The sequence below is a fragment of the Takifugu flavidus genome, chromosome 8, assembly GCF_003711565.1.
Source record: "Takifugu flavidus isolate HTHZ2018 chromosome 8, ASM371156v2, whole genome shotgun sequence".
NCBI lineage: Eukaryota > Metazoa > Chordata > Actinopteri > Tetraodontiformes > Tetraodontidae > Takifugu > Takifugu flavidus.
Genome location: NC_079527.1, coordinates 1,409,894 through 1,437,297, shown reverse-complemented (window position 1 = coordinate 1,437,297; position 27,404 = coordinate 1,409,894). Strand labels below are relative to the sequence as shown.

Genomic DNA, 27,404 nt, shown 5'->3' with positions numbered 1-27,404 from the left:
TACTAGTAAATCAGAGGAGGTGTGCCCCCTGGTATAATTCACATATCAGGACCCTCAAGCAGAAAGTGCGAAGACTGGAAAGGAAGTGGCATTCTTGTAAAATAGACAGCTATCATGTAGCCTGGAAAGACTGTCTGGTAGTTTACAAAAAGGCCCTTCGCAAAGCTAGAACAGCTTATTTTGCTTCTTTAATTAAGGAAAATAAGAGCAACCCCAGGTTTCTTTTCAGCACTCTGGCCAAATTAACTAAGAGTCACAGTGTTTTAGATCCGTGTATCCCTTCTTCTCTTAGTGGTGAAGACTTCATGAGCTTCTTCACTGATAAAGTTCTAGCTATCAGAGAGAAAGCTAACCAGGCCATCCCAACAACTGGACCATCACCAGACGTGCTGACTGTGGGAACATACAGGTTCTCCAATGAGCCCTTAAACTCCTTCAGCCCTATATATTTTTCTGAGGCGTCTTTGCTAATTCAGAAATCCAAGTCCACCACGTGTCTTTTAGATCCCATCCCAACACACCTGAAGGATGTTTTACCATTGATAGGCAGTTCTATCCTGGACCAGATCAATGGTTCTTTAGTGACAGGTTATGTACCCCGGTCCTACAAGGTGGCAGTGATTAAGCCGTTGCTTAAAAAACCATCACTGGATCCTGATGTCTTAGCAAATTATAGGCCAATATCCAACCTTCCTTTTATCTCTAAAGTTCTTGAGAAGGTGGTGGTAATTCAGTTACTGGACCACCTGCAGAGGAACAGCCTGTTTGAGATGTTTCAGTCAGGCTTTAGAACTCATCACAACACAGAAACAGCACTTCAGGTCCTCAGAGGCCTAGCTCCATCCTACTTGGAGGAGCTAGTGATACCTTACCAGCCCAATAGACCGCTCCCCTCTCAGAATGCTGGTCTACTTGTGGTTCCCAGAGTTTCTAGGAGTAGAATGGGGGCCCGAGCATTTAGCTACCAGGCCCCCAGGCTATGGAACCAGCTCCCTGTCCAGGTATGGGAGGCTGACTCCATCGCTACTTTTAAGATCAGACTTAAAACCTTCCTCTTTGAAAAAGCTTATTTTTACGAATTCTGTAGTTCCAGTTACTATCATAGACAGACAAATTATCACACTTAGGGGGTCGTCTAATCATTAGGTCACATCTTAGCTATGCTGTTATAGGCCAAGGCTGCCGGGGTCCAGAAACATGATCACCTGACAGGCCTCTGTCACCCCACTGGGTCATGGTTTCTCCTCTCCTCTCCTCTCCTCTCCTCTCCTCTCCTCTCCTCTCCTCTCCTCTCCTCTCCTCTCCTCTCCTCTCCTCTCCTCTCTCTCTACACCCACCCACCCACCCACCCAGCCGGCCATCAGCAGGAGGGTCCCCCTACATAGCCTGGTCCTGCTCAAGGTTTCTTCCTGTTAAAGGGGAGTTTTTCCTTGCCACTGTTGCTTGTCTGGGGTCAGGCCCTGGGTTTCTGGAAAGCCCCTTGAAACAATTTTGATTGCCATGTTCATTATTGTGACAACATCTTCCTACTCTAAAGAAGCCCACCTGCATCCAGGAACTCCTCTTGGTCTTAGAGGTCCATCCTGGCCTGGCAGACCCTGATAATCAACAGGTAAAAAAAAGATATTTTATATGCTACCCGGAGCATTAGGGTAAAGCCACAAGGGGAAAATGGGATCAAAACAGGAAGATTTTGAGTGATGCAAAAACTCACAGGAATCCCTGGTGTTCCTGGAAAACTTGATAATCCAGGAGGTCCCTGTCAGGAGGTAAACAATGAATAACTCAGTTGTTTTGGCCTGCAGTTTGACTTCAGGCTTTAAAATAAGGTGACGCCTGCTGGTTGGGAAAAGTACTACAAGTCATGTCAGTTCGGAAACAATTATTCCAGTACTATTTTGGCTAAATGCGTGTTTCTATAATTAGCCATGCAATTACCTGAAATATTACTGTATAGTATGACTGTGTATATATATATTACTGTAAATATTACTGCCATCGCTGCAGATTTCTGTATTCTTATATGTGAGTGCACATTGTTATAGCAAAGCTTTTGAGGAGAAATGGTCCTTTACAGGTTACAATGAAGACATTGAGGAGAAGACATTGGAAGTCTAAAAAATGCACAATATAATGCCAATAAAATCAAAATATTCCACCATTTTTGCAGCTTGAACCTGTGTCGTTCATCATGATTGTGACCTTGGCTCCTTTGACCCCACTGCAATCACATTTGGATCCCACACATCCGTGTCAAGCCTGCACCCAAACAAAGCACAAGTTGCAATTTGGATCTTTCAAAACATCAACTACGAGTGTTGGTCTTCATTGGGGCGTGAAGAAAGAAGCTGATTCTGAGGACATCTCTCTGTTTATTCCCGGTTTGTTCGGTAATGAGACACAAGAGGCTAAAGACAAACACAATTATGTCGTCACTACAACAGACAAGTGACTTTGTTCTAAACACTATTCACCCACTGATCCGGTCCTTCCTTGAAAAGATGACCACACAACAATGGAGATCATTCCTGTCTAGTTCAGCAGATGATGCCACTAAAGTTTTAGTTGCACAGTTGATTTTAGAAATTATCGCTGCTCTTTCCAAGCATCAATGAAACTACGGACGCCTTAGACTGAGGAGCATCTTCTGAGCTGGAAGTCTCTCTTCCTCAAACATTTTCGGAAGCTTTGGGAATTCCTGACGAGGTGGACAACAGCAGTTTGAAGACCCTGACAGGCATAATTCACGAGGAGGTCAAATACAACCTCATCAGTGGTGGAAAAGCTGGAGTCACCAAACATTTGACACCTGTATCCATACTAAATTCCATGACCGACCAATTTATTCACCTTTTCCAAAAGTTCTCAGTAAAGATCAAAACTTTTATTGCTCCTCGGCCATGAAAAAGCATAACTGTAAAAGGAGCCAAAAACACAGGAGATCAGTAAAATCAACGCTGAGTTGAGTGACATCATCAGTCCTCTTCTTGAAGATATTCCCAACTCTGAGGAGCTGCAAAAGGAAGTCTCTTGGGAAATTCAGAAGGTGGCAGATAAAGCAGTTTGCACTCTCTGTGGAACGAGGTTGAGAAAATCATCTGCCTTTAAAAACACAAGAAAGAAAATGCAATCAGTGTTGATAAAATATTTCGCCAAGGTTTGCCTAATGAGGACGTTGACCCACCTAAAGAAAAAACTTTCACAGGAGACTTCAGCTCTCAGTGATTCAGCAGAGTCGATACTAAATAGTCTTACATCTCAGTTTGTGGATAATAGGTACCAGAATATTAAAAGTGAGGATTCCTTCCTCCTCATGTTCAAGGATTTGTGCGAAGATAAGGTTCTGGATTTCAGCCAAGAACTGAGCGATCTCATTTACCGCCACGCATTACCAGAACCTCTACCTCGCTCAATTTTAAAATCCTCATTTGAGCAGAGCTCATTTGCGTTTCCATCACAAAGTAAAGTCCACGCAGACGTATGGAGCAAAACATGGATCTTTATAGTCTTAATGACCTGGTTTCTGACTACCCGGATAAACTCACTCACTGACCGGTTGACATTACCATTGGTGGGCAAGAGTGCATCGAGAATGATTGAGTTTTCAAGACCAAGCTCACTGAGATTGAGGATGCACTCAGTGAACAAGATCCAGAGAAGAAGAAAAAATATGTAAAATTTATTATTGAAAAGGTGGTTTTCACCGTATACTCTGATGCAAACATGGTACCAGAGACAAGAGATGAGATCATCAATAATCTGATTGAAACCGTGTGGAAATATGTCCAAGATGAGGAGTTTTACATCCGCAGGGACGTCTTCAAAAACATAAAGAAGACATTTAGGAAGAGCTTATACAAGAAGGTGGGTTCACCAGAATATGTTTTATTTTTAACCATGCATGAAGATCTAATCATTGTTGATCGAATCATGTTGGTCATCAACAAAATACTGTTGAGGTCCCAGAAAGAAAAAAATGCATTTGGCAAGATCTTCTCATTTTTGGGCAGCACAATTGACAGAATCTTCAAAAGAAAGACCAATTAGATATTTGTTGGCCCAGACTACTGTTTCACCCTCAGCCTGGAGATACCTGATGGTTATCATCTTACATATCCACAACCTCAGAAAGAGACACTACCTGACAGAAGCCGGATTTTGGTCCAACGAACCTGAGACACCTGGCAATCGATGCAGCATCACCTTGTTTTAAATGTCCTTTGTCCTTTTTACATTCTTTAAAGGATATTACAAAGTCAAAAAGTATGACTTGTTGGGGGTGGAAATGAAAGAAAAAATGCAAATCTTTTGTATTCTGTTTTGACAGACTAAATGTGACAATTACATTTTGATATTAAATACATTTAGTGATTCTCCAAATATCTCTAGGATCCTAAAGCTTACGTATGATTTTATGGACCATCCGAAAGCATTTTAGTAATCACAAAGAAATCTGGGATTTGTATTACTTCAACAAGATGTTGATAAACGGCTTGCAGACTCTGACACTCAGTACCTTTACTTGCACAATGTAAACAAGCTATGCTAAGAATTGGACTTTGGCGTCTCGCCAGAATATGTTCCCTGTTTATGGATGGTAAAAGTTGGATAACTGACAGGAATGTTGGGGTCCAGGCTTCTGGGTTGTTTTTTCCTGCTGGGGGTGCGGTGGAGCCATGCTCCGGCCACAGGCTGATGCACCTGCAGGCTATCAGCGATCAGCCGCCTACTTAAGGACTAAACTCCTGCCTACCAGTGTCAGAGTAATTTGGTGTTTTGGTGCTTTTGGAATTTTCTGGTGTATTTGGTATCTTGTGTATGGTACATTTCCCTGCTCGTTCGAGGTGTCCATGCTATCCTGCTGGACTCATGAAACGTGCAGAATCCGACTCCTGTGATGGCCCAGCGCTGGAGCTCTCTGTGCGCCCCGGAGGTTTGAACTTGTGCTTCCCTGCAATCCAGGAGGACTGCCGTTTTGGTGTTTGATGAATTAAACCTGGTTTTGGACTTTTCATCACTGCGTTCTTGCCTGCTTTCGGGTCCTGTTCAAACCCAGAACGTAACAGCTGGGCTTTGCTGTAAAAAGAGGGCCTGAGATATTGTGATTTTTTTGTGCCCCTAAACCTTTAAATCCACTTTCCGAACTTTGAATTTCTACCTAAAACTGACCCACTCTTCACACCGGTGGAACATTGTTGATGTCTATCAGGTTTCCTCTCCCTGTCCTAAGCCTAACCCTATGTCTGCAAAAGCTCTTTCAAAAACAGGAAGAAACATTGTCCTGTTATTTACTTATCTTTGTTTTCCAAGACTGCTTTTTGGATTGCAATTTCATTAATCTGGGGTGCCTTTTTTTTTCTCTTGACCTTTTTTTTTAAATTAAAATTCATATTATGTTATCCAGAAGTTGTTATAAACTTTAATAACAAAAACTGCTGTCCAAATTTCATTCTTTGGAAAACACTTTCTTCACTTTCTTCTTCATTGTAATAAAGGACATATACTGTTCATTTACAGAACCTTTGTTGCACTAACCAGCTTTTTTTAACAAAAGAAATATAGTCATCAATTAACCAGATATGATATCAATAAATAAAAGTATTGAATATTTTTATATTATAAAGCTGAGGAAAAAAGCAATAAGTTGATCTACACACAGGCGTTAGGGTTACCGGAAGAAAGGCTTTTATTTTTGCGGCCATCCTGGTTTGTGGTGCCAACTCACTTGGAATTTTCAGGGCAGATCGTTAAAACCAGCCAAACCAGTCAAACTTTTCTGTCCTTTTAGGAAGGGCCAATGCATCTCCAACCGTCCTTAGAGTATTCACAAAGCAGATATAATCCAAGGTGTTGTCCTCTGTCTGGAACCCATCATTCAGCTGGTCTTCTCCAGAGTTGTCTGGCTGGACCTCTGCAGGGTTCTCCTGAGAGACAATTGTCTCTGGTGGGACATGTTCTGGTTTTTCCAGCTGGTCCACTGCATAGTTTCTCAGCTGAATGTTCTCTACACAGGGTTCCTTTGAAGTTGCTTCTAATTCTTTCACTGTTTCCTCTTTTACAGTGAAGAACGGATGCTGCAGAGCCTCCATGGGCGTAATTCGCTGGTTGGGGTCCACCTGTAGCATGTTCTTGATGAGATCCATAAACAGGTCCAGACCAGTTGCATGTTCTTGCTGAACTAATAGCATCCCTACAACATCATCAAAACAGCTGAAGTCCTCCTCTTTTTCACTGGTCCCGTCCTCTTCTGCTGTCTTAATTGTCCACCTTGGATGATCATTTGTTCTTCTATTGAAGAATTCTTCAGTTTGCTGGCCCTTGTCCAGTACATGGTCTGGTGGCTGTCCCAAAATTTTGACTATCGAATTTATTATACTGTTACACCTGTTGTATGGAAACAGTACTGTTCCAACAGCCAGTTCGAAAGCAGTAACCCCCAAAGACCACATGTCCAAAGCCTCATTCATTTCAGACTCCAGGAGTACCTCTGGAGAGCTGTACACCTGGGTGAAAATGCAGGTCTCAAAGTCAATATTACCGGACATCTGGGCCCCACCAAAGTCCACTAACTTTACTTGCAGTGGTTTTTCATGGTGGTCCACAATCATGACATTTGCTGGTTTAATGTCCATATGTATAATCCCGATGGTTTTTAAATGGTGAAGAGCCGTAACGAGTTGTTCTGTAATGTGTCTGACCTCTGGTAGAGGGAGACACGTTTTACACGGACTCATCTCAGAAATGTAGGTGTCTAGGTCCATGTCCAGGAACTCAAAGCTTAGACAGATGTCTTCCATGTTGAAGAAAAAGCTGTTAAATCTGACCACGTGACTGGTGTTGGGATCCAGGCGCCGCAGCTGCTTCAGGATTTGGATTTCATGCTTTGCAATTTCAATGACATCAGTGCAGCTCTTCATTACCTTCACGGCCTCCATGGTTCCTGTTTCAAAGTTGCTACATTTTAAAACTTGACCAAAACTTCCTTCCCCTAGAAACTCGACCACACGGCGTTGCTTTCCTAGTAAAGTACAGCCGTCTTTTCTGGACTGGTGGACATCAACTTTGTTTGTGAACACTCCCATGTTTTTGCTGCTGAGATTTGCTTTTTTCTCTTTCTGCTGGATAAGTTTGGATACACAAACTTGATTTTTGTTTGTAGCATATGCAGACATGAAGGCTTTGTCAGCCTTTGATCAGCAGTGTCTTTGATGTAGCATTTGTGGATGAGTTTGACGATGCAACAAGCTATATATTGTTCATTATGAACAAAACTGGAGTTGTCAGGGTTTTTTTTCTTGTATTTTGGAGGCATTTTCTTTATTTTTTGTTTTACGCCATACAATTTTCTTAATCTTGAGCCTATGTTCTTTGCAAAACATGAGAAAGAGTGCTATAACAGTGCCATGACCAGCTTTGAATAATAAAGTACTAGCAGAGCTAGTTTAAAATGTCACCATTTTCTTTCACTTTGACTTCGGAACATCCAAAACAAGAGATGCACTGACAATGAGCTCTCCTTAGTGAGACTGACTGCCTTTTTTTTATTACTAGCTCTTTTTTAGCAACCACACGTTCTCTTTTCCCGTACAGTTTTCTGTTGTTTAATGTTACATTTGGTGGTACTAACCCTGCTGGAGCCTGCCCTCTAACGAATAGCCCACATCTACTTTATCTTTCTTCTTTTTTAAGTAATTAAATGTGTATATTTTGTAAAACACTATTTTGTTTTTAGTGTATTAGATCTTAAATCTGTAACAGTTCTTTGTTTCGCAATATTTTTCCAGGTTCTTTTAAATTCACACGTTGACACATTTCGCATGCAACCACACAAGCACTTATTCATTCATTTTATTACTCACTGACACACACCTCGACTCAGATATTGTACAAAGGCTTTATGAATGAAACAGTATTTTATATATAATAATTATATATTTTAAAAAAGAGGATAAAGTTTATAAAAACTAAATTTGGCTGTGGAGAAGAATGTTTGCTGTTTTCACATGAAAGGTTCAGACATTTCACCAATAAATAAAGCTAACTACTGAGCAAAGAAAGAGCCATTTTCCCTAAAACATTTGAGTCGTGTAGAATTTTAATGCCAATCAATACAAACATTTTGTATTCAATCAATCAATCTTTATTTATAAAGCGTCTGTTACAATCAAAATTGTTTCTAGGCTCTTTACAGAATTCCAAGGCCTGACCCCCAACAAGCAAGAGTGGCAAGGAAAAACTCCCCTTTAACAGGAAGAAACCTTGTGCAGGACCAGGCTATGTAGGGGGACCCTCCTGCTGATGGCCGGCTGGGTAGAGAGAGAGGAGAGGGTGGAGGACAGGTAGAGGTCCCAGCATGACCCAGTGGGGTGACAGAGGCCTGTCAGGTGATCATGTTTCGTGACCCCGGCAGCCTGGACCTATAGTAGCATAACGAAGATGTTAACCAACCTAATCCCTAACATCTAAGCTAATTCTAACGTAAAACAGAAACATACACAAAAAAAGCAGAAACAATTCTCTTCAGGAGGAAGCTATTTAAGGCCTCTTTATATATAACATTCACCATTGAACACTGGGAATACCAGGTGCTGTAAGCTTTTTGCACTCCTCCACTGGACCAGCAGAGGTCGCTAGTGCCACTTAGTGCTGCTTTTGATACAGTTGATCACAGCATCCTGTTACAGAGACTGGAACATGTGATTGGGATTAAAGGGACAGCACTAGACTGGTTTAGATCATATTTATCTGATAGATACCAGTTTGCTCATGTCCATGGTGTTCCCTCCTCATACAGTAGGGTTAGCCATGGGGTTCCTCAAGGTTCTGTACTTGGACCAATCCTCTTCACCTTGTACATGCTTCCCTTAGGGAACATTATTCGGCAGCATGGGATAAATTTTCATTGTTATGCTGATGACACTCAGCTCTATTTATCCATGAAACCAGAGGAGACAGAGAAGTTAGTGAAGCTCCAGACCTGTCTTAAAGACATAAAGTCCTGGATGTCTTCAAATTTCCTCCTCCTTAACCCAGGAAAAACTGAGGTCCTGGTGTTTGGTCCTGAACCTCTCAGGGATAGATTAGATCACATGATCACTCTAGATGGTATCTCATTAACATCTAGTCTCTCTGTGAGGAATCTAGGAGTAACTTTTGATCAAAATCTCTCCTTCAACTCACACATTAAATTAGTCTCTAGAAGTGCCTTTTTTCACCTGAGGAAAATCACAAAGATCAGGAAGCTGCTGACGCGGCATGATGCTGAAAAGTTAGTCCATGCATTTGTTACTTCCAGGCTGGACTATTGTAATTCTTTATTATCAGGGTGTCCAAACTCCTCTTTAAGAAGCCTCCAGTTGATCCAAAATGCTGCAGCCAGAGTTCTGACAGGTATTGACAAAAGAGATCACATAACTCCTGTAATGGCGTCGCTTCACTGGCTGCCCGTTAAATTTAGAATAATTTTTAAAACCCTTCTTTTGACCTACAAGGTCCTCAGAGGCCTAGCTCCATCCTACCTGGAGGAGCTAGTGACACCTCTCCTCTCCTCTCCTTTCCTCCTCCTCATCAAGCAGACTAGTTCTGATGATTCCTGTGCAGTTTTTCTGCTCCCCCCCCCCCCCAATTTATTTCCAGGTATTGCCGCCTTCGGAGCTGCATGATGACCTTCGGCCCCGCTGACCCATTGTATAGTGTATTTTTGTGTGTGTTTCTGTGCTCTGTACCTCTCCTCTCCTCTCTCTCCTCTCCTCTCTCCTCTCCTCTCTCCTCTCCTCTCTCTCTCTCCTCTCCTCTCCTCTTCCCCCTCCTCCTTCTCCTCTCCTCTCCTCTCCTCTCCTCTCCTCTCCTCTCCTCTCCTCTCTCTCCTCTCCTCTCCTCTCCTCTCTTCTCTCCCCCTCCCTCTCCAGACAAAGTAAATCCAGACAAAGTGTATAACTGTCCACTCCAGTCTGCATTGATGTCAAGTGTGGAGGAAAAACCTCACAGAGGGCCCACTTATTACACCAGTCAACATCATACACCCTCAATGGAAGATACTGTCAAACAATGTGCAGATACCAATCACACACAACTATGGCTAATGCTATTTTTTACAGGTGTGAAGTAGGGACATTTTTCAAAATCCTGAATGAATCGAAAGTGAGACACATGATTTCTCTTCTTATTCTTCTCTTCTGTCAAGTTCAACAGTTTTTCTCCAAATAACTCGTGAAAACTGTTTGTTGGCAACGTGTTCAATTCAATCAAATCCAAACGCTACGCTGCTGCATTTTTGTGTAGTACTACACATACTGTGCCACCGCTGCTGGACTGCCTTCCCTCACCTGCCTCAGCCAGTCTTTGATTCCTCTCTGATCCACTGGCATTTCACTGACAGGGGTGGACATCCTTGACTCAACCACCTTCAATGCTTTGAAAACAGCCATAGACTAGACATCAAAGTTCACTCCACCTTCTGTGAGTGCAGAATCATCACAGACTACAGGAAGCATAGAAATCTTCAGGACCTGCTGGTCCAGGCCACGGTGAACCCTGTACTGACTCCAAGACCTGGAGGCTGCGGTGATTTCTAGCTGTAGAGTCAGGTAAAAAAAATGTTTTCAATGGGGAGAGTCAGGGGAGTCCCAAAACAAGAAATGGCCTTTATTTAATCACCCGTGGTGTCTGTGGTGTGCAGTACGTGGGAGAGACCAAAAACACTCTCACCTGACACTGGTGGAAATTATACCAGTGTTGGGAGACCCACACTCCTCTAGTCCACCTTTTTTTATTACCTGACATGGGTTGCCATCCCTTCAGGTGGCCGTCGGTTCCACTGAACTCAGGTATGCGTTTGTGGGTTTGTATATAGATGTTTTGACTTCTGTGGTGCCTTATTAACATTGTATTATTAGTCTTGTATTTTTATTAGGTTGCAGTAACCTCCACCAGTCAGCAGTCTTCCCTGCTACTGTAGTTAGCTAAACCCCTGAGGGTTCGTACGATGGCTGCACTTGACCTTTTCATCGGAAGCAAATTACATGAATTATTTTTATTATTTTTATTTTACCTTGCATCATGTCTGTATTAACCTTAAACCTGTGCATGGCTGGTCTCCAGGAACCCCTCAAAGAAAGTAAAAGTTGAACCTTTAGGTGCAAATGCTAATCTGGCGTTGTGGGCATTACGTAGCTTTCTGACACCTGCCTCATAGTTCGTGGGTCATAATTCACACATATACACCCGTGGCCAACTGACCTGCAGCGGTGGACCGAGCAATGAAGGAAGTCGTGCTATTGCTGCTTTGTTTGGCTTTCCCGTCTCTCTCACTCACACACACACACACACACACTTCCATTTAGCCATTTTTCTAAACATCGTGTCAGTGAACATTGGACAAGGACAGCAGGGAGAGATGCATCACCAGAAACGTGTGAGGGACGCCCTGAGTTCTTACTTTAGGAACGAGGCAACTGTTTTTGTTGTGCTTGACAACCTCCAATTAGGTTGTTCAGTCTCAACTTTTCCTCAAGAAATGAGCCATTTCAGGTTGCAACAGTCAACTTTATTTTCAGCCACAGATGGTGAAAGTGAAGCACATTAATCAAAAGTGGAAAAATGGCCAGTTTAACATACAAACACTGTATAAATGTTAAAAAACAACAGCTCAGTAGTTACAAGTTTTTACTTTTATACATTTAAGATGGAAAAAGTTAATGAAAGATAGCATATGGCATATGGCAGCTAACTCTACAATTACAAAAGAAAAAAAAAGAAAAAAAAAAGGAAATGGGACGTCATCCCGTCACCTAGCGTTGCTCACTGATCAACCCCCCTCCCCCCACCAGTGCAGTGTTGATCAGGAGGAGGCGGGACTTCCTGCATCACTGCTCTCGCTCGCCTGACGTTGCATCACCATCTCCCTGGCAACGCAGCTGATGTTCGTCGCCGCAGCCGAGACACCCGCCCTGAAGGCCAAACGGTGTAAATTAACCTGATTTATGGGATGGATCCAGAATAAAAAGGGTCCTTGTACTCACTTCTCCTCAGTCAGCGGGCTCATCCCGGGTTGCTTCCCGAAGAAGAAGCTGGACCACCAGTGACCTGAATCCTGCTTTGGCAGCCCTGCGGAGACACCATCCATTTGGTTATTTTTAAACATCAAATTTTTAAGTAGTGTTCAAAGACTCAACTGGACTTCTCAGCTCCTCTCCAGAGCTACATGTCCTCTGCTGGTTTACTGAATGTTGTTTGTTGGTAGTTGGCATTATTAGAAGGTGGCTTCCCTCCCTCCTGACCCCATACCTGGGCACAGACCTGCGCACAGACCTGCTGCCCTCTGACCCGCTCAGCTCCAACTTTGATTGGGTGTAATTACCGTATTTTCTGGACTAAAAGTCGCTCCGGTGTTTAAGTCGCACCAACCAAAAAATGCATAATAAAGAAGAAAAATAGATACAGTGGGACCTCTACTTACGAAATTAATTGGTTCCGGAAGTTGTTTGGTAACCTGAAAATTATTTAAGTAGAGACACGTTTTCCATGTAAATGCCCTAATCCGCTCCAAGCCCCCAAAAATTCAGACATAATTCTTTTTGATAAATCACAAAAATGCATCAAAACATGTAACAAATACATGTTACAATTAGATTACCGCACAATAAATGTAGGAATTCAGTGCAAGGCTTCTCAAGGAGCAAAATGAACTTTATTACAGGAAAGCTAAGAGGAAATGAGGGGGCATTGTGATGTTTGGGAACGATAGATGGTGTAACCCAGGGCACATCAGGGTGAAGGAGCAGTACTGCAGCAAAGACATTGAACTGATAGCGGTTAGCATTCGGCCATATTACCTCCCAAGGGAATTCTCGCATGTTATCGCGATAACCGTGTACATCCCTCCATCGGCCGATGCTGCTGCTGCCTGCGAGACTGTACACACCGTAGTTTCCAAGCTTCAGACATCGCACCCCCAGTCCCTCCTCTTCATCTCTGGTGACTTTAATCATGCTTCTCTGTCCTCCACTCTCCCAACCTTCACCCAATATGTGAAATGCCACACGAGAGACAATAGAACTTCGGATTTAATGTAAGTAAACACCAAGGATGCATACACCTCCTCTCCCCTCCCCCCACTGGGCCGTTCTGATCACAACCTGGTTCATCTGTCCCCTGCATACATACCTATGGTGAATAAACAACCACCCACTAAGAGGTATGTAAGGAGCTGGTCTGAGGAGACCAGCATGGCTCTGAGGGACTGCTTCAACACTACAGACTGGGATGTGTTGACATCGACGGCCTGACAACCTGCATCACGGACTACATCAACTTCTGTGTGGAAAATACCGTGGCTACCAGGAAGGTTTGGTGTTTCCCCAACAACAAACCCTGGGTGACCCCTGATCTAAAAGCCCTGCTGAATGAGAAGAAGAGGGTTTTTAAATCTGGGGACAAGGAGGAGCTGAGGAGAGTCCAGAAGGAGCTGAGAAGGGGGATAAGGAGAGGCAAGGACAGCTACAGGAGGAAGCTGGAGGAGCACCTCAAGGGGAGCAACGCCAGGGAAGTCTGGAGAGGCCTAAAAACCATCTCAGGCCACACAAAGGACAGCGGGAGGGGCCCTGAATCTGGGGACCTGGACTGGGCAAACAAGTTGAATTCCTTTTTCAACAGATTCGACTGTGCTGCCCCTGCCTCTCCCACTCATCAAAGCCCAGACCTGACTGTGCTGTCACATCACCATCCCCCCTCTCCCCCCGTAACACCTCCGGCACCGGCAGCTCTCTCACACCACGCCACCTCCCTCCACCCCCTGCCAGATCGACCCTCACACTCCAACTCCCGTCCTTAACCACCAGGAGTCACACCTCGCCTCTCCATAACAGCTGATCAGGTGAGGAAGGAGCTGAGGAGGACCAAGACGAGGAAAGCTACTGGCCCTGATGGCATCAACTCCAGACTACTTAAGAACTGTGCAGATCAGCTCTGTGGGATACTCCTGCACATCTTCAACCTGAGCCTCAGTCTGGAGAGAGTTCCACTACTGTGGAAAACATCATGTGTGGTTCCGGTTCCTAAGACTGCGCACGCCAGGGAGCCCAACCACTTCAGGCCAGTGGCTTTAACCTCTCACCGGATGAAGACCATGGAGAGGATCGTTCTCACCCACCTCCGACAGCTGGTGGAGGCAAGATGGACCCTCTACAGTTTGCATATCGACCAGGCAGTGGTGTGGATGACGCTGTCATCTACCTGCTGCACCAGTCACTCTCACACCTAGAGGGCACCGGGAGCCCTGTGAGAGTCATGTTCTTTGACTTCTCCAGTGCCTTCAACACAATCCAGCCATCATTGCTGAGAGGGAAGATGGAGGGAGCCGGAATCGACTGTCACCTGGCTGCCTGGACCACCGACTACCTCACCAACAGACTACAGTACGTGAGGCTCCGTGACTGTGAGTCCGACGTGGTTGTCTGCAGCACGGGGGCACCACAGGGTACAGTTCTCTCTCCCTTCCTCTTCACTCTCTACACATCAGACTTCAGCCACAACTCAGACAGCTGCCACCTCCAGAAGTTCTCCGACGATACAGCCATCGTTGGACGTGTGTCTGAGGGGAACGAACTGGAATACAGGGAGGTCATCACCAACTTTGTCGCCTGGTGTGAACTGAACCATCTGCGCATCAACGCCAGCAAGACAAAGGAGGTGGTGATCGACTTCAGTAGGAAGGCTTCTCACACTGCACCCGTGAACATCCAGGGTTTGGACATTGAGATCGTGGAGGAGTACAAATACCTGGGTGTTCATCTCAACAATAAACTGGATTGGACTCATAACACAGACGCCCTGTACAAGAAGGGCCAAAGTCGTCTTCATCTGTTGAGGAGACTGAGGTCCTTTGGAGTGTGCAGGACACTGCTTAGGACTTTTTATGACTCTGTGGTGGCATTGGTGATCTTCTACGCTGTGGTCTGCTGGAGTGTGAAAGCTCAGAGAGGGACAGGAAGATACTTAACAAACTCGTCAGAAGGGCTGGCTCACTCCTGGACTGTTCTCTGGACTCCATTGAGGAGGTGGGTGAGAGGAGGATGTTAGCCAAGCTGACATCAATTATGGACACCCCCTCTCACCCCCTACACAAGACTGGTGGGACCTTAAGCAGCTCCTTCAGCAGCAGACTGTTACACCCACGGCGTAAAAACGAACGTTACCGCAGGTCATTTATCCCAACTTCTGTCAGATTGTACAACATTCACAACTCTTAATGTAGCACCTATAACCCAAGGTTGGCATATTTCTCTGCAATAACTAATCATCCTACCTCTGGAATGTCTTATTTCCACATCTCTTATTTGCACCTTCATTTTTCTTCATACTGTCCAACATTCCTTCTGTGTATAATTTTTAATTTCTGTATATACTGTATAATGTACATAGTAATGTACATAATATAAGAGTCTTTTTTTTTTTTTCTTTTAGTACTATACTGTACTGTACACCACAGGCTACCGCTGTAACGTGTAATTTGCCCAATGTGGGATCAATAAAGTTTATCCTATCCTATCGTATCCTGCAGGCTAATCTTACATTACCCGTCATTACTAGTAACGAACATTAACACTTGTGGTAACACCGCCATCTAATGGACAAACATTCAAACACCAACAATAAATCCCGGTTACGGCCATATTCTTTGGCAAGATCAACCAAACGCATCCCTTTTCATGCTTTTCTATTATTTCTTGCTTCGTTTGCGCTCTTTTTTTCTTCTTTTTCACTTTTCTCCATCACTTTCCTGGGGTCCATAGCGAATAAAAGTTAAACGAAGACAACGCTGGGATTCACACATACCTGTACATATTGACGTCCTTCCTAGCCAATGGGATGACAGGAAGATGCTAGGCAATCGCCAGTTGCAGAGCAGCTACAAGCATGTCTACGTTCGCTAAACTCCGCAAGCTGCGAGTAGCAGCAGTAGCGTATTTTTGCCTTTCGTATACTGAAATTTATTCCCCATATAAGTCGCGCCGGAGTACAAGTCGCACCCCTTGACAAACTATGAAAAAAAGTGGACTTTTACGGTAATCTATATGTAGGGGAGTTTTTCCTTGCCACTGTTGCTTGTCTGGGGTTAGGCCCTGGGGTTCTGGAAAGCTCCTTGAAACAATTTTGACTGTATAAGACGCTATATAAATAAAGATTGATTTGATGTACGTAGAATTTATGTGTTCCCTCTTTTGCTGTCTCCTCCTCTGCCCAGTCTGCCATCAGCAGGTGCCCTCCCCCACCCCAAAATGAGCCATCTTCATCCTTCTGTGAAATTAAGAAACACGAAGGGTCACCACAGCTTGTAAGAGCTCTCCTGATGAGGTGCCACTTGTGCCTGAGGATGATGGGAGTCAAAAAAAGATACTGGATGCTCGTGAGTTTTGGCGAGATTGCAAAATTCCGTCCTTTTCTGGCTGGTTCAGGGACCGGTCAGAGAGGTTTCCAACCCAACTGTTTTGACCCGGTGTGGGTGCGCTGTGGGTTCTTGTTTCTCCAGTTGTGTTGTTGTTGTGTTACTGTATTCGGTTTGACGGCTCTGTTGAATTCTGGTTGCATGGGGATTATTTTTAAAGGCTTTATGTTGGTGTTTTTATCAGTCAGTGTTTAGGGTGCAGGTTGGATTTCCCCTATGCTTGTATGACTTAACAGAAGGGATGATTTTTACCTGGGTGGTGTGGGATCACCTCGCCGCTGTACTCCGAACTGCCACATGAGCTGCTGCTGGATGTAGAGCCAATGCGCCCTGTGTTAACAGACAACAGAACACTGGCTTAGCGACACGGGTTCTAGTGGGTTGTCAACCCTAACCCAACCCTTCAACCCTAACCCAGCTCAGTGTGGAGGGGACGCGTCTGAAAAGCAGAGGCAGCGCTGGTCAATCCACAAAAAACTCGGGAGGTGTTCTGGTAGCAGTTAGCTTGGACGCTTTGGGGCAGAACTACAACTGCCACTGAAGGCATCAGTGCATTTCCAATGAGGAAAAAGCATCTTGGACCTGGTGCTATTTTTTAAAATGGAGACGCATGTGCAGCGATGGCCGCGTCACTCACTTCGGTAGTAATCGGTGGTCGCCACAAGAGACCCGCCTGCTGGAATCGCTGCCATTCCACTGCTGGTTCTTTAACACTGCAGGACAGAAACCTGCAGAAACAAACAGCAACCACAACCACATTAAATGAGAATAATGGGCAACTTTCCCATTGCAATTTAGGACCCGCTGGAAGATAAACAGTGTTTTTTGTATTGATGGATCTGATGGTTGTTGGACACTTTATGGTATATTTGTTAAAGCTCATTTTTAACTTTAAGTGTTCAAGGTTTCTCACAAAGCCATTTAATGAAAGCTCAGCTGTTCAAACACAATGAACTATAAATGTAAATATGGTAAAAATCCTCCCGCAACAATGACGTCATTCCTGTTTACATGAAGAGCTGCGATCCGACATTTTGAGGTTCTTATTTTATACCACAAATGATAAAAATCACGGTCAAAACCAAACCTCAAACCACTGGATGAAAACATGAACTATGTATGCAAGTAGACTTTACTGTGTTCTGTTTAGTTTGACGATACAAAATGGCATATTTAAGTGTACATATGTATATATAGGGTGTATATACGTATATAGGAGGGTTCTGTATACATATATATTAGAATTTATTGTGTTTTGCCGCCCTCAAAATGACATTTGTCAACAAACAATCTAATGTAGATCATTCTCACACCCACTAAAAATAAAAAATAAATAAAAACTACAGAGAATGCAGCGCTGCGGGTAACAAAAGCGCAGATGAACCGTTAGCTTCGCCGTTAGCTCGGAGAGCATCGTGATTAAAGCTCCGCTAACCTTCGAACGGCCCAGACGTGCGGATGTTCAGGCCACCAGATTCAAGCGAGTCGGCGAGGCTGCAGGGAGGGAACGCTAGGCAACGGGGCCCATTTGAACGGAAGATTTGGGTTAATGCGACCGTTTGAGGTCTCGAAGATGTCCACGACACTGTCTCTCTGTCGCTCCGAACTGGCGCTTACCCCTTTTATCACCTCGGTGACGTCAGAGGCGGGCGGGGTGTATATCACATGACTTCCTGCAGGGCCTCAGTTCTGCCTGGTGGGGTCAGGATTGCTATGCAAATGAGTGAATTATGTATTATTGTTAGCATTTACTTATTAGCCGCTCCACCTCCAAAAGATGACAAAAACCAGTACAGACCAGTGAAGGATGACTTTTAAGGGTTGTATTCCTAATAATACCGAACAAAAGACAAAGAGCCTCCACCCCAATAAAGGAGCAAGTGGTGACCAAATAGCATTTCTCAGTTTCTGTGCTTTCTGGCTGATCTTTTGGTCACTTTTGAGTGCTGGCGGTGTTTTCACTCTGTAGCGTGGGACGGAGTCTCTGACCCACACAAGTGGTTCAGGTAGTGCAGCTCATCCATCAAGGTTTGCTTTATCTGTCAGCATTGCGTCCAGAGGCTGGAGGCACTACCAGGAGACCGGCCAGTCCATCAGGAGATGTGGAGGAGGCCGTAGGAGGGCAACAACATGGACTGAATCCAGTTGAGCCCATCTGGGGCATCATGTCTGACTCCATCCACCAACGCCACGTTGCACCACAGACTGTCCAGGAGTTGGCGGATGCTTTAGTCCAGGTCTGGGAGGAGATCCCCCAGGAGGGAGGTCATGCAGGCGCGTGGAGGCCACACACACACTACCGAGCCTCATTTCGACTTGTTGAAAGGATGTTACATCAAAGTTGGATCAGCCTGTAGCATTTTTCCACTAGAATTTTGAGTGTGACTCCAAATCCAGACCTCCAGGGGTTAATAGATTGGATTTCCATTTATAATTTTTGTCTGATTTTGTTGTCAGCACATTCAACTATATAAAGAATAAAGCATTTAATCTATCTAGGACGTGTTAATTTAGTGTTCCCTTTATTTTGAGCAGTTGTATATATAAATCTACTTGTTTTATTGCACATTTCTGTACCTGATTATACGGTTGCTTCACGTTAACGTTGCTGTTAACACCTCCATCATTCTAGTCCAGGCATGGGCAAACTACGGCCCGGGGGCCACACGCGGCCCGTTAAACGTTTTAATCCGGCCCGCCAAACTTGAAAAATTAAATGAATAAACCTTGTTAATGTTATATTTTCACTGCAATTCTGGTGTTTTCCCACTAGAAAAAAGACAGTCAGGAGGAGAGTGATGGTGATATCCTGAAGGATAACAGAACTTTCAGTGCTTTCAAATAGAAATGGTTATTAATTTTTTTTAAAAAGGCACATTTTATTCATTTGATTTTAAGTGTTTTAAGACTCATTCCAAAGTCAGATATTTTGTTGTAATGCTTCTCTTCATTTTCATTTGAAATTAAAGCACATGTTTTCTCCATATCCCAAGATGTGTATTTTTTCTCCAATGAGGTGAGGTTACCAAAGCACTCCATCCATCCATCTGCTCCTGGTCCGGCCCCTTTGTCAAATGTTAGAACCCATTGTGGCCCACGAATCAAAATGTTTGCCCACCCCTGTTCTAGTCTCTCAGTGCTGATGTTGCTGTGTGGGCCTGGAATTCTTGTGTCAGGTGGGGGCACCGAGACGCTCCAGTTGTGCACGTTGCCGTCAGTGACTACTGAAGCGCACATCAAGAACACAGCTGGAGAAAATTATTTAGAAATAAGCTTATGAAAAAGCAGCTTTTTCTAAATAAAGGTCTCCTAAGTTCCCGCGTAATTCTTCTATTCGCCTGGACGTCCTGGTGGTTCCAGAAAGGTGATTCAATGAACAATGATCACTTCCTTCACGTGTGTTTAAAGAAATGCTTTATTATAACAAAACCAGAGTTTAGAAATGGTTGCTCTGCCAAATCAAATCCCTTTAGTGCCTAAAATCATCCCAAATCAATCCAAAGTTCTGCTCATGTGCTGCTCTTCATTCACCAAGACCCACAGGACATCGTCATCATCCTCCAGCAGCAACAGCAGCAGCAGCATCAAACAGTGTTTTATCAGAGAAAAATGTAACATTTGAAAGAATATTACAACATTAAGAGCCTGAAAAGAAACTTGCTGAACAGATTTTTGTAAATATTGGCAACTTTTATCTGTACAAATGATCCATTTTCTCCCAAGTTTACCCAGACGACAAAAGGAAACCAATAAAAAGGTAATAATGAAAAAAAATAAAAGTGTTTACACATGGAGCGAGCGCCCTGCGTTTAGATGAGCAGCAGGGAAAAAGATCAGCATCGTCAGCCTCTTTTGTTAGGACCTTTAATGATTTCAGCACATCAAACTTGAGTTTTGTCCATGCAACACACCTTCAGTGGGACGTTGTTGGGCGTATTCAGTTATGTCAGCTGTAACAGGAGGGTTGGAGGAAGTGAGCGATGGCACTGCGCGCGTGTGTGTGCGTGCGCGCGTGTGTGTGTGTGAGCAGGAAAAGCTGCGGGCACTGGCAGGAACTGACATGCAGCAGTGAAGCCAGGATTTCCATGGCAACATACTCCCAGATTTGTACATATCCATAAGTTATGTAAAAAGATTATGCAAAGCAGTGTAAAATAGTTCTATAGAAAATCTTTTTTTTTCTTTTACACGTCTTGATGGTGCAGAACCCATTGAAGGTGAACCCCTGCACTCATGAGCAGTACTTCCTGCTTTCTGTGAAGCTCCGCTTTCTTGGTAACGCACGCTTGCTGCGCCCCAATGTGGCTGAGCGGCAGCAGTAGGTGGCACTATGCAATTGTGTTTTATAGAAAAGCTTCTCTTTAGCTAAAGATAAAGATGATGACAGGGTAGGAACCAGGTGGGACATGGGACACGAGCGAGCCAGAAGCCACACCCTCCAGATAACGGTGTAGCGTAGGTGTGTGTGTGTGTGTGAGAGAGGGAGAGTGAATGTGTGTATGTGTGTGAGCACTCAGGTCATGTCGTCAGTCTCAGGTTGCAGGAAGAAGGAAGCGCTTCAAAAAGGCGGGTTTTCCTGAGTGGGGGTAGGCTCGGTGGGGGAGTTGGTGGCATCGCCGTTCTCCCGGGGACCGACCACCTTATGCTGGGAAACACACACGGTTAGTGATCACGGCTGTCCCGTGCTGGCAGAAGCAAATACACACATCACGCTTGCAAGCGGTGACGCCGCATCAAAGCAACAGATGAGGCCCACCTCTTCCTGTGACTGCTCAACAACGATGCATGACTCTATGCTAACCACGTGCTAATGCTAATGGCCCGTTTAATGGTGTAAACAGATAAATGAGGACGTTCTTGCGTGACAACGCTGTCAACTGCGCTGCTATAAAGTCCCACTGTTTCCTTCCAGTCTGAACGGGTCAACTTTAACATTTTCATCATTAAGTTACCAACATCCCTCAGCTGACCATAATAACCAGCCTGACACACAGCAGACAAATGAACCCACCTTCAGGTTCTCCATCTTATCTTCGAAGGTCTTGAAGGCTGCAGAGCTCCTGTAGAACACACCCACCATGTCAAACACACACAAACACCCTGAGTTCATATAAGGTTCCTCAAAGTAAACGATTCAAAAATATCACATTCAAGATTTACACACTAAACTCTAAAAATCAACAAATGAAGCTGACTTTTTGTTTACCAACACAGTATTTCAGTAATGCAGGAGAAGAATGAAATAGTGAGAGAACAGAAAGCAGGAGTCACTTTACCTCATGGCAGGCATACTTATTGAGTGTCTGATGGAATAGCTGCTACTTTGTTAGCATTAAAGAGAAGAGACAAGTATTAAAAAGCAAGCCCCCCCCACACACACACACACACACCATGTTCTCACAGCATGGTAACATTTATATCTACGGTCCCTGCACGAAAAAAGCGGGCATTTCGTCCCAAAATTAGCGATTAGCTTCTTATCAACTTCGCAAGGGAATAGTTCTAAGGCGGCTCAGCACTGGCTCCGCCTCCTGAGCAGCTCCAGCTCGCCACCTAGTTGCGCCACCGGTGTCCTCAGGCCTGACCGATGAACGACCCATAGAACATTTGTGACCCTCTCCCACCACTGACTGGAAATATTAGACAACAGTATGGGGAGGGGGGCAGGCAACAGGCAACAGCCACGCCCCTCTCAGCAGGAGGTCAGACCCGCTACTCCTGCCAACGTGGACACGCCAGAATGGCCAATGTGTTAATTATTTGATTCAATTATAATAATTATTGTCAGGCAATAGTGAAATGGACAGCATCGTGGGATCCATGCGGGAAACATGACTCTCTATTCCACTAGCAGCCTGGTTTGGCCCGGTTTGGCCCAGCACTGGTGAAGGGAAATGGTTGCCCGTGTTGTAAACGCTAACTCAGGGCGTCGCTAGCATGCCGCTGCATTTGGGTCAAAGCTAACGCGAGCAGACTGAAGCGCCACACATGCATCATCAACGTGTAGTATTTTAGCTCCACCACTAATATGTAATTTATGTGTATCGTGTCTTTCTGAAGCCGAGGCCACTGAGCGGAGGTGTCACGCGAGTCGGCTCGACATTGAAAAAGTGGTGAGTGGAGAAGGGCCGCGGGGGTCTTACCTAAAGGAATTAGAGAAAGGAAGTGCTCTGCACAGCAAAGCCAGGCAGCATTAAATGGAGAGAAGACAGTCAGCAACAACAGCCAGCCAGCAGAAAAAGCGTCAAATATTATATATTAAATGTGTCCCTGATCAGTTTCTTTAAACTTGCTCATTGGTGATGGGCCTAAAGAGTGTTTGGGGCCGCCGCGGCTCTGCCGTCGCTCACCTCATGTCCCCCAGCTTCCTCGTCACCACGTCGCTCACGGTAGAGAGGGCAGCGCTGGTCTTCTGTCCCGCCTGGGAAAAGGTCTCCTGAGTCTTCTTATATCTGCAACAGAGCAACAGCAGAGAGAAAAAAAAGGTTAATATTTTAATGACTGGTATGTGAATAATAAGACAAGAGAAGGGGGGAGGAACATCAGCCAGTAGATGGTGACGCCACCCCATAATAACCATGATGGTGAGACACTTTCCTGTGTCCAAAGACACAACCGTGGAAATAAAAGCCAACAGAGGCAGCCGGCACGTAGAGCGCCCCCTGCTGGGCAGCCTGCGCAATCAATGAGCTGACTATGACTTCAATAAGCAGCCAATTCTTCAGGCACACACACAGGCACACACACACAGGCACACACACGGGCACACACACGGGCACACACACACCAACAGCCACCATGGGCACAGGAAAAGGAAAACTGCCCAAAGGTAAAAGTCAAAGTGCCATGAATGAAAACACATTTTAGAAAAAAGGAGAGAAAATAAAGATGAACTCACACGTCTGAGTGGGCAATTTCATCCAAAGTGGCTGATGCAGACAAATATCTGAAGATGACAACAGCAGGAAAAATCACTGTTCACGTCTGTCGGGCTGTTGCCGAGGGTGACGCGAAAAAAGAGGCGGAGCCGCCGCGCAAGTTTCAACACATCATTTCACATCTGATTCAGGCCCCCTGGAAAAGAGCCACTTTAATAACAGCAGCGTGTTTACCTGGAGCCCGTTTAACTGAACAGCTTTGTTATTTTCAGTAGTCCGTCACCATCATTTCGGCATCCAATGACACCAAACACAAAACTAAAGGAAACTTTAGCAACAGCCATGAAGAAGAGGCTCCTTCTCACGCTAAAGGGGGGGGGGGGGGGCACTTGTCTGTCCCAGCTGCGATTACGAATAATAATTCAGCTAATGCAACTTAGACAGAACAAACATCTAAAAAAACAACCCCACCTGCCCAAACAGAACGGAGAGAACCAGCGTTCCAGCTAAACTAGATCAAAGATGAGCGTGTGGTCACCTAAAACAACAGAACCTTCTCAAGGTTGTCCCGGGAACCCTCTCAAAGCAAAGCTCCCTGTCCATCCTCACTCCACGCCACCGCTGGAGGATGGGCCGTGGCCCCGGTGCCGCTTCCCAGTTTCAATGTGGTGGGTTTTTCTTCAGCGATTTGCTGATTCCTTGTTCGGCTCCTTCTTTTGGGTCTACACCTCCTCCTCACGTCCTGCGTGTCTTGTGGAGGAACTGACCTGACTGAGTGGTTATTCTGTATCGCGGGACCACCAACTGGGACGAGGGGGGCGCACGCCCCCTCTCACAACCCTGCAGCACCACCCTCTCGGGGTGGCTCAGAGCACGGACGCTGAAGCTGCACGCAAACCAGTCAGCAGGTAAGAACAGCAAAAACTCGGGTAAGGTTCGAGAAAGGGACGGAACCAGAACCTTCATGGACGTCTTGGCCAACGTCATTTCCCTGGCGAGAGAACGCCCACTGCTGCCCAGCTGTGTGTGAGTTTGGTGAACGGGCAACGTTGTGCAGCACTTACACGTTGGAGGTCTGCACCTCCTGCCAGCCCTTGCTGAGGTTCTGCTTTAGTTCGTTGAGCGGGCTCAAGCCCAGTTTCCTCTTGAGCTCTGAGGCGTGTCTCTCTTTTGCAGACAAGACCTGGCGTAAGGTGTTGATCTCCTCCTCCACCTGAAACAGCGACACAAGCATGACGAGCGTGCTCACCGCTGCTGGGTCCACAGAGGAGCTTTGGCACGTGTTCCCAGGTGACCCTGGACCCAGAGACCCAGGGTCTCACATGCTGCCCCACTGAAATTAATGCAGCAGAAACCCTTTGATGGTGGCACAAAGGCCCGCGTTAAGCTGGGATTCGTGTAAGCCCGCTATTCTACTGTGTGTGAGGTGTGTGTGTGTGTCTATCTCTCTCCCTCCCTTGGATGTCATATCTATATTCTGTGATATTAATATCTTGAATTTTGGGGCCCAGTAGAGCCCCAGTCATGGCTCAAAGTGCGACCAGTTCACGTGCTGGTCACGTGCTCCTTGGTCATGTGGGGTCATTTTCCACCCAAAAGAACCCGGTGTTCACTCAGACCCACGTCATTTAGTCAACACAAGACTTGGTCATGTGACTGTAGGTGTGCTGCAACCTGCTGGGGGTAGGGCTAAGAACTACCCCACACATGACCCAGCATCACCGCTTCTTGGTTCTGACCCCCCGTTTAGCCCAGCTGGGCAAGAGTGGAGTCCCTCCATCCAACCGTGCACGGTAACATTCAACATTCAGACCGGCCCTCAAACCTTTGACAGTTCGCAGCGCAGCTCCTCGGCTTCTTCCTCCATCAGGGCAGGTGCGAGGGGGGCGGCAGCGTTCCCCACAGCCCCACCAACAGGAACATCAGAAAGGCTCTCAGAATGATCCACCATGAAGCCTTTGTTAGGAGAGTTCAAGTTAATATCTGGAGGAAGGAGACGAGCTTATGAGTTAGGAAATACATTTTTCCAAGTCCAATCCAGTCTGAACTGGAAATTTCAACAGTAATCTTTTTCCATTGTAAGTTAATGTAATGTAAATGTAATGCCTTTTCTTCTCTTCTACTTTCTGGCACCTTTGAGTCATTTCCAGGTGCTTGTCTTGGTGTTGTGTTTTATAGTGTCACCTGTTGTTGTTCTCCTTGTAATGCTCATTGGCTCCACAAGGAAGACAGGTCCGTCTTTTACACATCTAAACAGATATTCTGCCTCCTACCTGTTCAGAAAGGTCCTATATTCTGCCTTTCCTTTAATCATTTTTCAGAGGGGTAGTGCCAGAATTAGCATTAGCATATAAGGTCGCTATGACTACTTCCTCTTTCTTGGTGGTTGGCAAGCCACATACTGTATTGGTGCATTACCACCACCAGCTGATGTGGAGTGTGGATTTTCACACCAAAACACCAGCAGAGCATTCTGGTACTTGTAGTATTAGCACATGCACTTTAAAGGATAATACCAGTGGGCCAGCTCTAATAGTCAATTAGACTTTGCGGGCCAAATATAATTACATTGCGGGCCAAATTTGGCCCACGGCCCAGAGTTTGACACCTATGCACTAGAGGGTTGAGGGTGTCTAGGTGCAGCTGGAGGTCAGGGTTTGAGATGGCCGCTGCTGTTATCCTGATTATTACTGGTGGGTTGTCGAAGAGACTGGACACAGACAACCTGGACTCTGTCCTGGTCAATTTCCTGCTTTTACAAAAGGCCTGTGAGCGAAGAAAAAGACTCAACAATCTGAATCGAGCCAACTTTTGGTGAACCCTATATCGAGCTGAACGGGTGACATCAGTTGCTGGAGGATCAGTGCGTTGGTGGGGCACACACTTTAACCATAACTCACCCACACTCCTCTATGGACAGACACTTAATAACAATACTTTATACACCATCTTTGCTGCTGTTCCTGTTGATCTTTACGTGCACGTTGGTGCCCAGTTGCGCCCAGACAACCAGTTAAATGGCTTCTATGGGGATCATATTGGAAGCAAACATTAATGTTCAGCAACATCTGCAGCTTTCTGATAAGCTGATCCAAGACTGCTGACTCAGCTGCTCTGAAGGGCCGATTCTGGAGTCCCAAGTGATTAATCCTGATAAGAGGAAAAACTAAACTACACTGACATTACCTGATGTGTTCCACTACCCTTTCCATTGATGATTCACCTCTACCCGCATCTAATAAAGAATCCAAACAGGGGTCCGAATCTTCTGAGCAAAAGAGACAACATCCACAATGAATACGCCCAGAAAGGATTAAAAAGACGAGCTTTGATGAGACAAGGAAGATCATTGTGATGTTTTGAGTGATGGCAGTACCGTCTTCCTCATCCCGGTCCCGTCAACATTCTTAGATTATAGCTTTGGGGCAACTTGTCCTCACAACCCCTCAAGTATTCACTTTTATTCGACCGGAAAACCTCAATCTTCAACCCGAACGCAAAATTAAGACACTTTAACTCACCCGAAACGTTAAAACAAATACAAATACTTCCGCCCTCCCACTTGCTAGCGAGAAGCTATGCCGCAGCTAACTTGAAATAACATTTACCTTGACTGGCAGGATCCATGGCGTCGTTCTGCTGCAGTTGGAACCCTTTTTAAATAAAACGTATATTTGTCTGATGGACTACAGACCGCTAAAATGCGCGTTTACCAGGCGGATATGAAGCTCACTGGACCCAGAGGCCGTCGACAGCAGCAGTCCAACCAAAACAACAGCCTAATGACGCCACCCTTTTCTTCTTCGCCTTCTTTAATGGCCGGTGGCAACCAGCGCCTCAGCGCATTACCGCCACCTACTGTCTATTCGAGTAACTACCCCTTGAAGACTACTCAAGACGCCAGGCTGAACTGCAAGCCTTTAATTTTTTAAGAAGGAATGTAAACTCTCTATCTACTAGATTGATTTCTTTTAAAAAATAATAATTGGCCTCAGCTTCTCAGACTAGCTCCCAACAGGCTGTTCTACCACTGCCCGAGAAGCAGAGAGTTCCTATTTCAAGCCCTTGTGCAGACAAAAACA

General features: G+C 45.2%; 2 protein-coding genes across 8 annotated transcripts; both read right to left on the bottom strand.

The window, feature by feature from the left end:
• Positions 1 to 11,523: 11,523 nt before the first annotated feature.
• LOC130530261 (pancreatic progenitor cell differentiation and proliferation factor B-like) lies at positions 11,524 to 18,062 on the bottom strand. The gene is made up of 5 exons (XM_057041289.1): positions 17,880 to 18,062; positions 17,082 to 17,172; positions 16,697 to 16,774; positions 12,021 to 12,105; positions 11,524 to 11,948 (listed from the first exon to the last, which is right to left on the bottom strand). The coding sequence occupies exons 2-5, from the start codon at positions 17,134 to 17,136 to the stop codon at positions 11,840 to 11,842; spliced, it is 327 nt and encodes a 108-aa protein (XP_056897269.1). The 5' UTR covers positions 17,137 to 17,172; positions 17,880 to 18,062; the 3' UTR covers positions 11,524 to 11,839.
• Positions 18,063 to 19,841: 1,779 nt separating this feature from the next.
• On the bottom strand, positions 19,842 to 27,144 carry tpd52l2b (tpd52 like 2b). Of its 7 annotated transcripts, none has more exons than XM_057041271.1 (9): positions 26,931 to 27,144; positions 25,148 to 25,305; positions 24,387 to 24,535; positions 23,343 to 23,390; positions 22,795 to 22,896; positions 22,588 to 22,614; positions 21,721 to 21,765; positions 21,456 to 21,504; positions 19,842 to 21,089 (listed from the first exon to the last, which is right to left on the bottom strand). In XM_057041271.1, the coding sequence occupies exons 1-9, from the start codon at positions 26,947 to 26,949 to the stop codon at positions 21,003 to 21,005; spliced, it is 684 nt and encodes a 227-aa protein (XP_056897251.1). In that variant the 5' UTR covers positions 26,950 to 27,144; the 3' UTR covers positions 19,842 to 21,002. The 7 variants fall into 7 exon arrangements, with proteins under 7 accessions (XP_056897251.1, XP_056897252.1, XP_056897253.1 ...); XM_057041272.1 differs by having other exon boundaries at positions 21,721 to 21,762; XM_057041273.1 differs by having other exon boundaries at positions 25,148 to 25,278; positions 26,931 to 27,122.
• Between the last annotated feature and the right edge of the window lie 260 nt (positions 27,145 to 27,404).

Excerpts from the sequence above, each read along its gene's own strand:
- LOC130530261 (XM_057041289.1), bottom strand. The coding sequence starts at position 17,136 with ATGGCAGCGATTCCAGCAGGCGGGTCTCTTGTGGCGACCACCGATTAC. Across the intron at positions 16,775-17,081 it reads GACCACCGATTACTACCGAA|GGCGCATTGGCTCTACATCC; the intron begins GTGAGTGACGCG and ends CTGTTAACACAG. Across the intron at positions 11,949-12,020 it reads AGCCCGCTGACTGAGGAGAA|GGCGGGTGTCTCGGCTGCGG; the intron begins GTGAGTACAAGG and ends TTTGGCCTTCAG.
- tpd52l2b (XM_057041271.1), bottom strand. Across the intron at positions 23,391-24,386 it reads GAGGTGCAGACCTCCAACGT|ATATTTGTCTGCATCAGCCA; the intron begins GTAAGTGCTGCA and ends TGTCATCTTCAG. Across the intron at positions 22,897-23,342 it reads GAAATTGCCCACTCAGACGT|ATATAAGAAGACTCAGGAGA; the intron begins GTGAGTTCATCT and ends GCTCTGTTGCAG.